This window comes from Doryrhamphus excisus, chromosome 7 (genome assembly GCF_030265055.1).
Source record: "Doryrhamphus excisus isolate RoL2022-K1 chromosome 7, RoL_Dexc_1.0, whole genome shotgun sequence".
Classification (NCBI taxonomy): Eukaryota; Metazoa; Chordata; class Actinopteri; order Syngnathiformes; family Syngnathidae; genus Doryrhamphus; species Doryrhamphus excisus.
The window spans coordinates 17,765,542-17,778,777 of NC_080472.1; the positions used below are offsets into that span (position 1 = coordinate 17,765,542).

Below are 13,236 nucleotides of genomic sequence, written 5' to 3' on the forward strand. Positions count from 1 at the left end.
ATTAATGGTGATAAACGAGGGACTACTGTCAATTTAAAACAAATGCATATGCTTTTATTGTCCACTGTGAGTGTCCACTTAGTGTTTTTATCACCTAAATTGATGCAAATGCATTTTTAATGACAGGGGAAGTGAAAAATGCAAATGCAACAAAAAAAAAAACACTAAGTTTGCACTTTTTTTAATGTCTTCTCCCTGTGGTAAAAGTCTTTGTTGTAGTCCTGCGAAGCTGACTGAGCAGAAACGATGCAGACGAGGCTGTGATGATGTCACCACAGATAATTAGAGGTTAGTTTGATGGAATTAGCTTCATTGATGTCTTCCTCAACCGTTCACATTAAGGGATTCATATTTGGTTCAAGGACGCTTTATTTTGGATTTAGATTCAAACGTCCTTGGAATGTCCTTTTTTGGGTTAGAGGCATCCTCCTTTTCTTGGCAGCATCTCGTGAAGGTTAGCAAAAAAACACTTTGGACACAGAGGACAAAGTAAGTGGAGCAAAGTAAGCCTTGAACAGCCAAACACCGCACACACTAATCTGACCGAGTATTAGCAAAACGTTGAAAAAGAAATTAGGCCATTTCGAGCTTTTATTTATCACGTAGCAGCAAAACATAGCTAGCCCCTCCTGAATTCGCCTGCTCCACGTACCAAAGTTCAGAGAAAAAAAAATTGTAACTTTATCGTAAATTTACGATTTTATTACTTTTATCAACGGTACTACTTCATTCTTGTAGTATTGTGACTTTGCATAAATGTATAACTTTTTCTCTCCGAATATTGACTTTATTATAGAAAATGTACAACTTTATTCTCGGAATGCTAAAAAAATTATTTTTCATGTAAATTGATTATTCTTGCGAACTTACGACTTTATTATCGTAAATTTCCAACGTAATTCTCCTATTATTATGACTTTTTAAAGTCGTAATTTTAAAAGAATAATGTCATAAATTCAGAAGCAAAATCTGTTAATTTTATGTTACGGGCATTAACTGTACCAAACAACTTTTTAAAAAAAAAAAATGTACGACTTTATTAAGTACCAAAGTTCGGAGAAAAAAATATTGTAACTTTATTATTTATTAATTTTATGACTTTTATTAGCGGTACTACTTCATTCTCGTAGTATTGTGACTTCGCATAAATTTATAACCTTTTCTCTCCTAATATTGACTGTATTATAGAAAATGTACAACTTTATTCTCGGAGTGCTAAAAAAATAATTTTTCACGCAAATTGATGACTTTATTCTTGCAAACTTATGACTTTATTATCATAAATTTCCAACGCTATTCTCCTATTATTATGACGTTTTAAAGTCGTAAGTTTACAAGAATAAAGTCATGAATTTAGAAGCAAAATTTGTTAATTTTATGTTATGGGCATTAACTGTACCATACAACTTTTTTTTTGTAAATTTATGACTTTATTGAATACCAAAGTTCAGAGGAAAGAGGAATTTTTTTTACTTTATTATTTATTAATTTTATGACTTTTATTAGCAGTACTACTTCATTCTCATAATATTATGACTTTGCATAAATGTATAACTTTTTCTCTCTTAATCTTGACTTTATTATAGAAAATGTACAACTTTATTCTCGGAATGCTAAAAAAAATTTCACAGAAATTGATGACTTTATTCTTGTGAACTTACAACTTTATTATCGTAAATGTCCAACGTTATTCTCCTATTATTATGACTTTTTTTAAATTGTAAGTTTACAAGAATTAATAAATTTAGAGGCAAAATCTGTTAACTTTATGTTATGGACAATGACTGTACCATACAACTTTTTTTTTGTAAATTTACGACTTTATTCTCTCAATATTTGTTTTTTTTCTCGTAAATTTACAAGAATAACATCTTAAATTTATTCTTTATTCTTGAAATATTAATGAAAGTATTAATTTAGGACTTTTTTTTTTCCATTGTGGCCTTAATACTAACATATAATATAACAATAACATACCATAGACTTGAGTTATTTGACGACTTCAGGTGGCTAAATAATATCCAAAATATCCCCAACATGTCTCAGTATGATATAAAGCCGTACTGAACCAATTAAAAGCAGTGAATATAAAGCGAAATGTGGAAATGACAGGTCATAAAACTAAATGACCCCCTCTGGTGGCTGTGAGCGGGGGATTAGTATTACAAAAACAAACACATTTTGCACACAAGTGCCACACTGCACGCTTTAATCTGATATTTATTACGTCTCATGAAAAAGCAAACCAACCTTATGACTTTTCTCTGTATGTAAATGTAAATGTGACATATTTATGTGTTTTGCGGAGGAGGGAAGGTGGAAAACATTTATTAATTACAACACGTGCTACCTCATAAATGTTCTGCTAGCTTGTTTATTTGAACAGTAAAAGCCGAATAAAGCCACGTGCGGTCACGTGATGAATAATACAAATGTGCACGCGCAATCGTACGCACGTTGTTTGACTCGTGCCTCAAAATGAGCTTCTGGTGTGCCTAATGTATTGTCCCATTACAAGCAGGTCGAGGTGACCCCATGCTTCATTTGACCCCGCGTGACACCCACTTTATGACCTGTGACACTTATTGAAAGGAAACAAAGCAGGAACATAAATCCATATTAGCTAGCTGGCAGGCTATAATTGGAGCTGGGGTTATTTATTATTATTGAAGGAATGACATGCATTGGAACAAATAGCTCTCGTGCCTCGCGCACGAGCAAGACCTTGAATGGAAACAGTAGATGTGAGCAGTTTCTTCTTTTTTGCCTCTTACCTTTGTGTGTTTAGCGCCGATCTTACGCCATCTAGTGGACTGGAGTGGTAACGACAATTGATGGCGAATTATGGAGAACTCGAAACGAGCAAACCTCTGCAAAGCGTCATACTTCCCCCACCGTAAATATGAGACCTACATTTATTTTATCTACATATTTAGATTTAAATTTACATATTTAAATGACCGTGAAAACACGCTTCAATGACTTAAAGAATGCTAACAATGCGAACGTGCTAACACCTAGCATAATAGCGTCTGTCTTAAGTGGCCACCTCTCGTGCAGGTGTACCTAATGAAGTAATACCTAATAGTAGTACCTAATGCCAGTGTGTACTGTATGTATGTGCGCTACTATGATGCCGCACACATCATTAGAGCGTGTCTCCGCCGTATGGGAGCTCTTTCATTGACAGATTTCCTCTTTTGGAGCTCGTCTGTCATGTTGCCATGACAACGTATGTCCAAAAAAAGTGTGTGCGTGTTGGGGGGACCCGCCTGCTATGACAAGTCCAATCATATTTGACAGCCTCATGTGTCCATTAATTCGCATTTAAGTGGCATGGGGATGGATGTCATAAAAAACATTGTTTAAGTTTGGATTCGGCTTTGGGAATTAGCTTTGCTGCAAGGTTAAAGGTCAAGGAATGATGGGGTTGGCGTTGTTGTGTGTGTGTGTGTGTGTGTGTGTGTGAGAGATATTCTTGACAGTCCTCATTAACACCGTAAGGACATACACCATCTGATCCTTTTGACCTGTGGGGTCATCATGCAGCAAAGCATCTGTGTAGAGGCTGGCCAAATAAAAACAGTATTTTACGACGACACTTTCACTTTCATTTAAAAAAAAGAAAAAGGGACAATTTCTGCCTGTTTGTGCTTGTCAGCAAAGCACTCCCTGTTGTTTAAACATCTAAATGGTATCCCTTTTTTTTCCCCCCCTTTTTTCTGTACAGCCTTCAGGGGACTACTAAATGTTTTTATTAGCCACTTTAGCCTCAGCAGCAGGGAGCCTGAAGCCCCGCCCACCCAATCAAGCAATCAATCATCTTTATCTGCGCGGCTATCAAGAGGGAAGCACCAAATATCTGCAGCTGTCGTAAGTATTTTAAACATTAGTTCAGTGCTGATGTGATGCAAATGAAAATGGGGCTTAATGGAGCATTATTTGTCATGGTTTGGCTTGTTAATATACGTTTGCAATATGTTGTATTGATGGCTGTTGATTGTCATGTTGCATGCATGTCTCGGCAAGCAACAAATGGTGGCGTTGAAGTGATTTTTTTATTGTATTTGGTGTGGCTGGAAATGACACAGAAAAGAAGCAAAGACTGGAAAAGCAACAAGACATAATCAGTAGGTTTTATTTTATTTTTAAAAATATATACAAATCAGTAAAAATATTTTTTACAATTACTTAAAGTATTGAATGAAATCATTGGAGTGTTGATGCGCTCTGATGACCAAATATGTTTGATCTTATATTGTAAAATATAGGACACAGCGGTGCTCATCCTCCATGCAGTGCAATCAGGATTAGAAAGGCAGCTGGAAGCAGGAAGTGAGACGACACAGCGGTCCTTACTTAGAGCTCGTTGGCGTATGACTAATCTTACGGCCTCTGACCTCAGCGCCAGTTCTTCTTGTCTGTGTGTGCTTCTTTATCTCAGGTTGTAGGCTGCCTGAAACATGAAAGAAAATGAAGGATGTGTCTAATTGTATTATAGCAATGGATCGATTAGTTGGGTCTGCAAAATGTTTTGTCACCTATAAAGCCAGGGAAGGTGAGCCCATCTGCCTTTCAAGTCTGAGGTTAAGTCTTTGTGTCAAAGTGTGCTGAACCCCCCCCCCCCCCCTCCTCTATAATCCTATTAATCACCTGGACAATGGAGGAACAGCTGACTTGGCCTTCTTCTTGAGAACATCAATGTGCTGTGATGGTTTTAACATGGAGATGGTTTTACAATCGCGTGTTTCAACCCTGACCGTGTGTCACTGTAAAAGGCAAATGTCTTCCCCTCACCCTGCCTTTAGGTGGAGCTTCATTTGGTTCAATAGCGGCACTGTTCATGCCTTGTACTATGTTATGTTATGTTATGCTATGTTAACACAAGGGGTTCTGACATGGAGCCCTGTGGTATGCCACAGGGTGTCTCCATGTCAGCTTAAAAAATGATATAAAAAATGCAAAAACGGACCCAAGTGTACATGAAGGCATCTTTTCCAGGCAGAAATGACCTCTACAATGCATATTTTGTCATTTTGTGTCCAGGCAAGCATGTTGTGTTTATGTTGTTTCTGTGTTTATGCACAAGCAGCACTTTTTCAGACAAAAAAAAATGTCATGATCGCCTTTTGTTTCCCGTAGAATGCCCATTTTTGATAACAAATGCTGCATTTTCTTCTAAGTAGTCCATAATGAATAGTTTCAGTACGGTAATTTCCCCTCTCTGTCTTTAGCTTTGCGCAGTAAATAGCGCTCTAATTGTGTTTTTAGCCAGATGAATGGCTCACGGTGGTAAATAATGTATGGTTAGCGGATAGCGAGGAGCCCCAGGCTCTTCTCACAACATTGGCTTTGAGCAGAATCTCCATATGACAACTAGGACATCTTTAGCAGCTAAATACAGGATGCATACTTTTAAAAAAATGATAATTTATTTTTTTTAAGGGACAGGTGGCAGCCTTACTGGTGCCAATTTTATGGGCTGACGGAAAGGATGCCTAGAGGCACGTCTGACCGTTAGGAGTCCTAGGGGGAGACCCAGAACATGCCGAAGAGCCTATGTCTCTCAACTGGCCGAAGAATGTCGTTTATTAAGTCGAATAAGTCGTTTATTGTATCTTTCAGGGTTTGGAACCACTTGGTCTTAGAAAAGGGAAATAAACGTGACCACAACGCTGGTCAGAGATCCACTTTTTGTTGGAATCTGGAGCAAAAATGTTACTCACAACTACGTTACGCATACACCTCCCCATACCAGTCAACATTTCTGGAAAATACGAAGAAAACAGATACAACCCCGACCTCCCGAGGCCAAATTTCCGTCAATCACGTCCGTGAAAGACCTCATGGAAACTCTGTGTTGCAGGTTGCCTTTGAAGTGCAACACCCTGCAGCAAGCAAACTATATTTGGTTAACCTTTGACAGACGCACATTAGCATCAAATTTGAACTTTCCGGCGCAGACCTTGAACACCTCACGAGACGGCTTTTAAATGACAGACATGCACAGGGTGATAAAACAGCAGAGATGATGATCGGTCATAAATGAGCACCTTTACAATTTTATGTTCCGCCTCCTGTGAAAATGAGCTCAGTGGAGTGCATGTTCTCAACTTTTGCAAAAATTCATTAGGCGGTGATGTCACCTTTCGCGGTGACCTCATCTATAGGGAAAATGGTTAAGTGTTATCTAGGGGGCTGTATCTGGTCATGCCCCGACGCCCTTGACTGGACCGCTATGGTCCTTGTAGCTGCATGACTGGTGATAAGGAGGATGACGCATCTGCGTTGGCCTCCTTCTCGTCTTCTCGGCGGTGACAGCTATTCGTCATGCGAGATGCTAGTTTGCTGGGAGTTCCCTCGCCCGACGTTCATAGCAAACATAAATCAAGCTAGTGGCCTTTTTAGCGCCATAAAAAGAGGACGTTGTTTTCACCAGCGTTTCTTTTACTGGTAGAAACATCTTCGTACCAAGAACCGGTCCTGGAAGGAAAGCATAGTTTGTTTTGTTTTTTTTGGATGAATCTAGACCACAAAAATCACAACATTCTTTTTTTTATTTGTGGGAAAATCTACCTTGCTCACGGTGCAACCGAAAATAACACAACAAGTAACATGTGCACACAATACAGCAATACAACATTCATTCATTCATTCATTCATTACTGCTTATCCTCACGAGGGTCGCAGGTGGTGCTGGAGCCTATCCCAGCTGTCTTCGGGCGCGAGGCGGGGTACACCCTAAACTGGTCGCCAGCCAATCACAGGGCACATATAGACAAACAACCATTCACACTCACATTCATACCAATTTGGAGTCGCTAATTAACCTAGCATGTTTTTGGAATGTGGGAGGAAACCGGAGTACCCGGAGAAAACCCACGCATGCACAGGGAGACCGTGGCCGAGGGTGGAATTGAACCCTGGTCTCCTCGCTGTGAGGTCTACACACTAACCACTCGCCCACCGTGCAACCCCGTTTCAGTATGTTTTGACTCATAATACACTCTAAATGTGCCCCAGTCCAGCAGCTGGGATAGGCTCCAGCATACCCGCGACCCGAGAGAGGGTATCATGAAGAACAAAATCACAATGCAATGGTAGAATTCCACAAAACAACCATCTACTATATGTTTCTCTCCTTCTCATCACAACCGATTGTGTATTTATACTTGTACATGCCACCATGATACATTGCAATATTGATATTTGATGCTACATCGGGATACTGATACTTTGATCTACTGATGTAATCAATACACCAGTATTACTGCATATTCCTATGTTCTCATATGCATATTTGTTGTCCCCCATATGCACCCTTATGGTATTCATTGTATTATTAATTACTATCATTTATTCACATGTTTTTCTGAGAATATAGGCCACAAATGGTTGGGGTGAATTCACAGTCCCCGTCTCCCCACCGCTGAAGCTAAATTGAAGCCAATCAATAGGAGTCTGTGTTTCTTCCTGTGTAGTCAGTGCCCTTGTCAAAGTGTCCATCCCGCATCCATGTGTGGCACCACTGTTGTGCAAAGTGCGGGAGAGGCCATCTGTTTGAACGGGATTGACATTGATTCCCATGCCAATGTGTGCGCACTTGATTAGCACTTGTTATAGTCAATTCGCTAACAAAGAGATGGCACAACAACAACAAATACAGATGGACTTACACCTCGCATTCTGAACCCCACCCTCCTCTCTTCCTCCCGCCCCCCTTTTCTTCTGAGAACCAATGAGGATGCTGCTCACTCAGGAAGCCCACCCGGAGCATGTTGTGTGTGTGTGTGTGTGTGTGTGTAGGCAGCCTGCCACAGGAGGAGGTGTGTCTGCCTGTGCCAAAAGTGTGGGTGCGAGCAAGAGTGTCCTCACACTGAAGAGGAGGAGGCATGCAACTGGAAGTCAGGTGCTTTTATCATCCCTGCACACACACTAAACATCACTAAAGAGAGTGGTCTCATGTGTGTGTGTGTGTGTCTGCGTGCACAACAGAGCAAAGGAGATCCTCTGAGGGTACACGGATGCGAGAGAGAAGGGGGGGGCGAGGACGAGGAGAAGGAGCGCAGGGAGGAAAGCATCGCACTCCGACGGACGGCGCTGCGTCTCCCTGGCAACCAGAATGGGCTGCAATTTGTGCACCTTGCAGAAACGGGAAGAGCACTACAAGCTGCTGTATGAGATTGCCCAGGTGAGCCATGCACAAACTTTTGGAATCGGATACAGAATATCACGTTTTAGCGTAACATAGACTTAATTTATGACAAAAAATTGTGTTTTGGCCTTTCGTCCACACAGAAATTTAATTTTTGTTGTCTTAAGGACATAGAGCTTTGGGAAACTTCACTGTGTTGACTAATGGCGGCACAGAGTCAGGTGATGTTGCTATTCCAGGCTTCTGATTGGCCAAAATGCTTTTTTCCAGTCATACCAACATCACATATGGAGACGCCTGCTTCTAGGAGGTATGGGGAGTGCTTTTTATGTGGAGAAAAACAGTGTCTCTCAGCTGTTTGTAGGGGTAGTTATTAGTCAAGACCCAGTTACTGAAATATATGACATTAAGCCATAGCAGCAACATAAAGTATGCATAAAGTAATAGTAAATATGCGACTTTGTAGCAGTAATGTACAAAGCGGTGTTGATGACCCAATTAAAACTGAGGTTGCCATTCCAGGCTTCTGATTGGCCCAAATGCACTTTAAAAACATGTGAATGTGCTTTTTATGGTGGACTTGAGAGGATGGAAATCAAACAGAAGCATCTCACAGCCTGTGAGTGTGCAGCTAGTTATTTCTACACTCAATTTTGTTTTTTTTTTTGTCTGCAAAAGTTGGACCTTTTGGGCTTGTGGGAATGTTTTGCACCTTGGTATTGTCCGTAAGCGCTGAAAAGGACGGAGGTTTGGATGTGTTGCTGAGAGAGATAGTGGTGGTACGGTGTGACTCTCACAATGGGAGCCATACGCTGTATTGCTGAGCATGGCAAACACGTGCTTTAGTACAGTGAAGGACGAGTACACTTCATTCATCATTTAGCGTCTTACACTGTGACAGAGCAGCAATGGGATACGTTGGCATGAGGATGGAGTTCCTTTTTTTTTGGTTTTAATACATCATCCCCAAAAATCCTGCCTTGACAATGACATAGTGAGCATCACAATAGGAGACAATTGCTGTCTTTATGCTAGTTAATGGCGCCGAGTTGAATGTGCAATGGTTAAACCACTGTGGGATTCAAAGATGCAAATGCAAAACAATGCAGCATAATTAGAAGAATCTTGCACTGTAGCATTTCAGCCTCGCATGGCGACTATATTTCTGGCGTATATCCAGAATTCAAAATGGCTTGAAATTCAAATTTTGCAGCTTCACTCTATCACGGCTTTTCAAAAATCTATTAATAAATCATGCTGTTTTGTGGTATGTTATTAAGTCATTCAATTCCAGCCTCCCCCTCCAGTATTGGCCATTTTAGATCGCTCTTTTAAGGCACATAGAATATTGTGTTTTAGGGCTATATAAACACAAAAGAAAGATTAGACTCTTGTCTTGCATCAGAAAAATAAGTTTGGTTCTACCTTTTTCTGTTATTTAGTAATCAGCAGTAGAACATAGGTAAGTTTCAGCAAAATATCAGTTCCCAACAAAAAAAAGGTAGGAAAAACAGCCTTGTGAAAAGCAAAACTTTCACTTTAACACAAACATAAATCAAGCTAGTGCTTGTGAAAAGAACAATTTATTTCCAAATATAACACCATCAACAGATTTCCCTTCAATGTGTAACCTTCTGCACACTCCACTCCTCCATACTTTCCCACTTCCTGCTTGCCGTGGAGGGTGTTAAACGGGGAAAGATGCACCTCCTGGCTGTTTTCATGGCTAAAAACAGCCTCTTTTTTTTGCCTCTGGCGCAAAAAAAAACCATAAATATGTCCATAGGATCGGACGTTTGGGTTGGAGAAAAAAATGTATGAATACGTCTTTGGTCGCAAATTAGTCAATAAAAAACATAAAAATGGCTAAATTAACTAAAATAACTCACTAACTCTATGCCAGCTCCCCCAGTACCAAAGCACAAGACTTAATTATGAGCGTGAAAGGTGATTATAGGGGTGTTATTTCATGTCTAGAGGGCTCTAATAATGTTAAAAAAGCATATTTAGAAGATTGCAAACAGCTTTTCTATACTTTTCTATACTATACAAACTGTTGCACAGAAGGCAACATCATAACTTGTAAATATAGCATGCTGACATAGGAATCTAGTGAGCGACTCCACAAATATGGCCGATATGCCACAATGCGCTTCACAAATGTGGTCAATTTGCAAGGTTAACCATGTTATATAATATTACGTGGTAATATTGCACCCACTAGTGGCTGGGAGGGTGGTATTTCAGACGTTACAGTACTGACGTCTGTAAACTTTACTGTAGCAATGCAGCAAATTGTGTATTTTTCTTGGCGCTGCAAGAGTGACAAAGACTGGAAAAATAGACAAGAGTTCATCATCTCGTGTCAGCAATAAAGTGGGTCACCGCCAGTTTGTCCTCCAACTCAAGGCTGACGAGGGACTCCTCAGTCGTCCCCCGCCACTTTCATCATTCCACTTCTGAATCTTCCCCGTACTCGCTTTCTCCCGCTGTGCGCGTTTTGTACTGTTGCGTTTCCACGGATACCACCTGCTTGGAATAATATAGGATGAAAAGCTGATGGATGATGGGGATTTTACTCGCGTCTTTTGCTTTTCTCAGACTCATTTTCAATTACATCAGATGGTCTGGAAAGATGAAGACAAATATATTTTACTGTCCTACTGCACGTTGCTAGGCGGATTTAGTTAAGTTTTATGACAAACCAAACAGACACAGATCTCTTAGCAGCTAATTTCAAAGGACCTTGCCTTAAATTGACAATAAGGGACTGGGAGGGTTGGCAGGAACTTTGGGTTTTCCACTTTTCTTCCGACTTTTTTCACATTTAAATATAAGAAAACCCAATTTTTGCTCACACACTACAAAACTGCAGAGAGTAAAGTGTGCTAAATTGGGTCATTGCTACCGTATTTGCATCCTCCAGGGGAAGACGCTTTAGCCACATGTCCAGCTTGTTAGACAGCACAACAGGGGCTTGGATGGAGACCCTCCAGTCCAGTCCGGTCCAGTCCACACACAGCCGGCTCCTCCATATGGGCCATGACATCATCCATCTCAGACCCCCCCCCCCCTTTTGTTGAGAAAGCCTTGAAGAAGGCGACCTTTTCTATTTTCGTGTTTTATGTTTCAAGCGTAACAAGTTGTCCTGTCCATCCGACCTTTTCACCTGCGACTGTAATTGCACCTGACAAGCCGCTCGCTTTCTATCTCTTACAAGCACTCTGTGATTCCATAGGTGGCCTTTTTGATTGCCTGTCAGAAAAGAAAAATGCATCATATATTTGAAATTTATGTTTGGAAGGATGGAAGTTTTACTCCACCAGCCAACAAACCTCCTGTGTTGGCTTGATAAGCCCACAATGAGAGCCCTCTCTTCGGGTCCCCCCCCCCCCCCCCACACACACACCCTCTCCCTTCCATGCATATTTGCACAATAAAGATGCTTGTTAGCCTTTTTATTTTTACGACTGTGTAAAAATGTCATCTTAGCTGACGAGGCCACTTATCAGTTGTTATCAGCTTTGACCAATTAGCCTGGCTGAGATAATAGGATCGGAAGAATGAAGAATAGATCCCATCCCTTATCAACCGGTTCCATTATTCTTACACTTTGCTGTAACACCGCCTCCTAGAAGCAGGCGTCTCCATATGTGATGTTGGTATGACTGGAAGACACAATACCCCAATAATAAGAATAATAATAATAATAGTAATGCATGATGTATGTGTGCAAGATGCATTATCTATGTTTTATTACATTCTTATTATTATTTTTTTTGTATAAAATCACAACCCAAAGGAGACATTTATGGACATTTCTTCCAGTCAGACAGCAAGAAATTGGTATAATTTCAAGCATTTAATCCAAATTCAAACCCTTTTCACATCCATAAAACGCAACACTATGCAATACTGCAACCAAAGTGTCAACCAAAGCGTATGAAAGCCACAGCGAGCATGTGAGGGTCCAGGTGGTCTGAGGGGGAGATGAGGTTACTGCATGGTGTTGGATTCCCACTTAACCAAACTGGGCTTTAGAAGTCAATTAGGCCCACAGCCTGAGTCTGCCGTCGAGTCCTGTTACAGATAGAATAACACAGAACCATCTGCATAGACGGACGGACGGGCGGGCGGATGGGGGGGGGGAGGTATGATTACATTCAGCATATAACACACTTGTGCCCTCAGGGTTGCGGCGTTAGATGGTTCAAGTGGTGTGGAGGTGTGCAAATAGATTGGATCTTCCCCCGTGGAGCCTTTTAACAATGCCCTTATGTGTGAACATGATATTTTAATTACATTTTCAAGTCCAAATTAGCTTAAAAGAATATTTTTTTTTGTGTGTTCCCACTAACAAAAGATGTCAACAGCGCTAAAATAGTAGAATTATACTGTAGCGACTCTCTGCTGATTGGTCGGCCCAGGAATGGAATGAAAAATAAGACAAATTTCGATTATTTTTTCTTGATGCAGCACTTTTAGTAAAAGTAGTAGTTTTTCTTTCCTACCAAAGGGCAAACTTCATATGATATGAATAATGCTAATCAGCTTGATGCTTCCAGTTAGAATAAACATGCATCACTTTGAATTTAATTAAAAAATTTAAAAAAAAAAGTTTGATCATGATAGTCGTGGAAAAAATATTACACTCCAGGCTTTAATTTTATGCAATGAGAGCAGCTGCATAAATCTTTTATTTTCTTGCTCACTCCAGGAAAACGTTGCACTTTCCAAGCCGTGGTGTATTCGGCTAATTATGCATCTACAGTGTGACCCTTTTAGTTTTTGCCATCAGCCAAAATCATCTGAAAAACTGGATTCAAAGAGTGCAAACAATACATTTTGGGGCTGTTTTGGTTGTAAATTGGGGCTCATTAAAACTCTTAAAGTGCTTTTGTGTTTTGGGGATTATTTATGCTTAAAATGGGGGATACTAAATGACATGTTAATGTATGTTCTAGAAGCGTAACACATAACCTCGATGTGAACTCCACCATCTGGGTGAATAATGGGGGTCTGGTCAGTGACCCCCAGCAGCCAAATTCTACCTCAGAGCAGCTATTGTGTGTTATTTTATT

At 40.3% G+C, this 13,236-nt stretch overlaps 1 protein-coding gene and 1 long non-coding RNA gene across 9 annotated transcripts in view; one reads left to right on the forward strand and one right to left on the reverse strand.

Moving 5' to 3' along the window:
* Positions 1–13,236, forward strand: part of pdzrn4 (PDZ domain containing ring finger 4) — a 25,111-nt gene continuing 11,875 nt past the window's right edge. The window contains exons 1-5 of one of the 7 annotated variants that reach the window (XM_058077678.1): positions 1–288; positions 2,789–2,896; positions 3,731–3,873; positions 7,807–7,909; positions 7,996–8,191. In XM_058077678.1, coding sequence (XP_057933661.1) covers positions 8,123–8,191 — 69 coding nt within the window. In that variant the 5' untranslated portion in view covers positions 1–288; positions 2,789–2,896; positions 3,731–3,873; positions 7,807–7,909; positions 7,996–8,122. Of the gene's footprint in view, positions 289–2,515; positions 2,897–3,730; positions 3,874–4,091; positions 4,131–7,733; positions 7,910–7,995; positions 8,192–13,236 lie in introns of those variants that run through there. The other 6 variants (XM_058077682.1, XM_058077683.1, XM_058077677.1 and 3 more) reach the window with 6 other exon arrangements.
* The window catches only part of LOC131132245 (uncharacterized), a 24,907-nt gene continuing 15,650 nt past the window's right edge, over positions 3,980–13,236 (reverse strand). The window contains exon 5 of one of the 2 annotated variants that reach the window (XR_009130329.1): positions 3,980–4,456. This is a non-coding gene — a long non-coding RNA (uncharacterized LOC131132245). Of the gene's footprint in view, positions 4,457–12,037; positions 12,236–13,236 lie in introns of those variants that run through there. The other variant, XR_009130330.1, reaches the window with a different exon arrangement.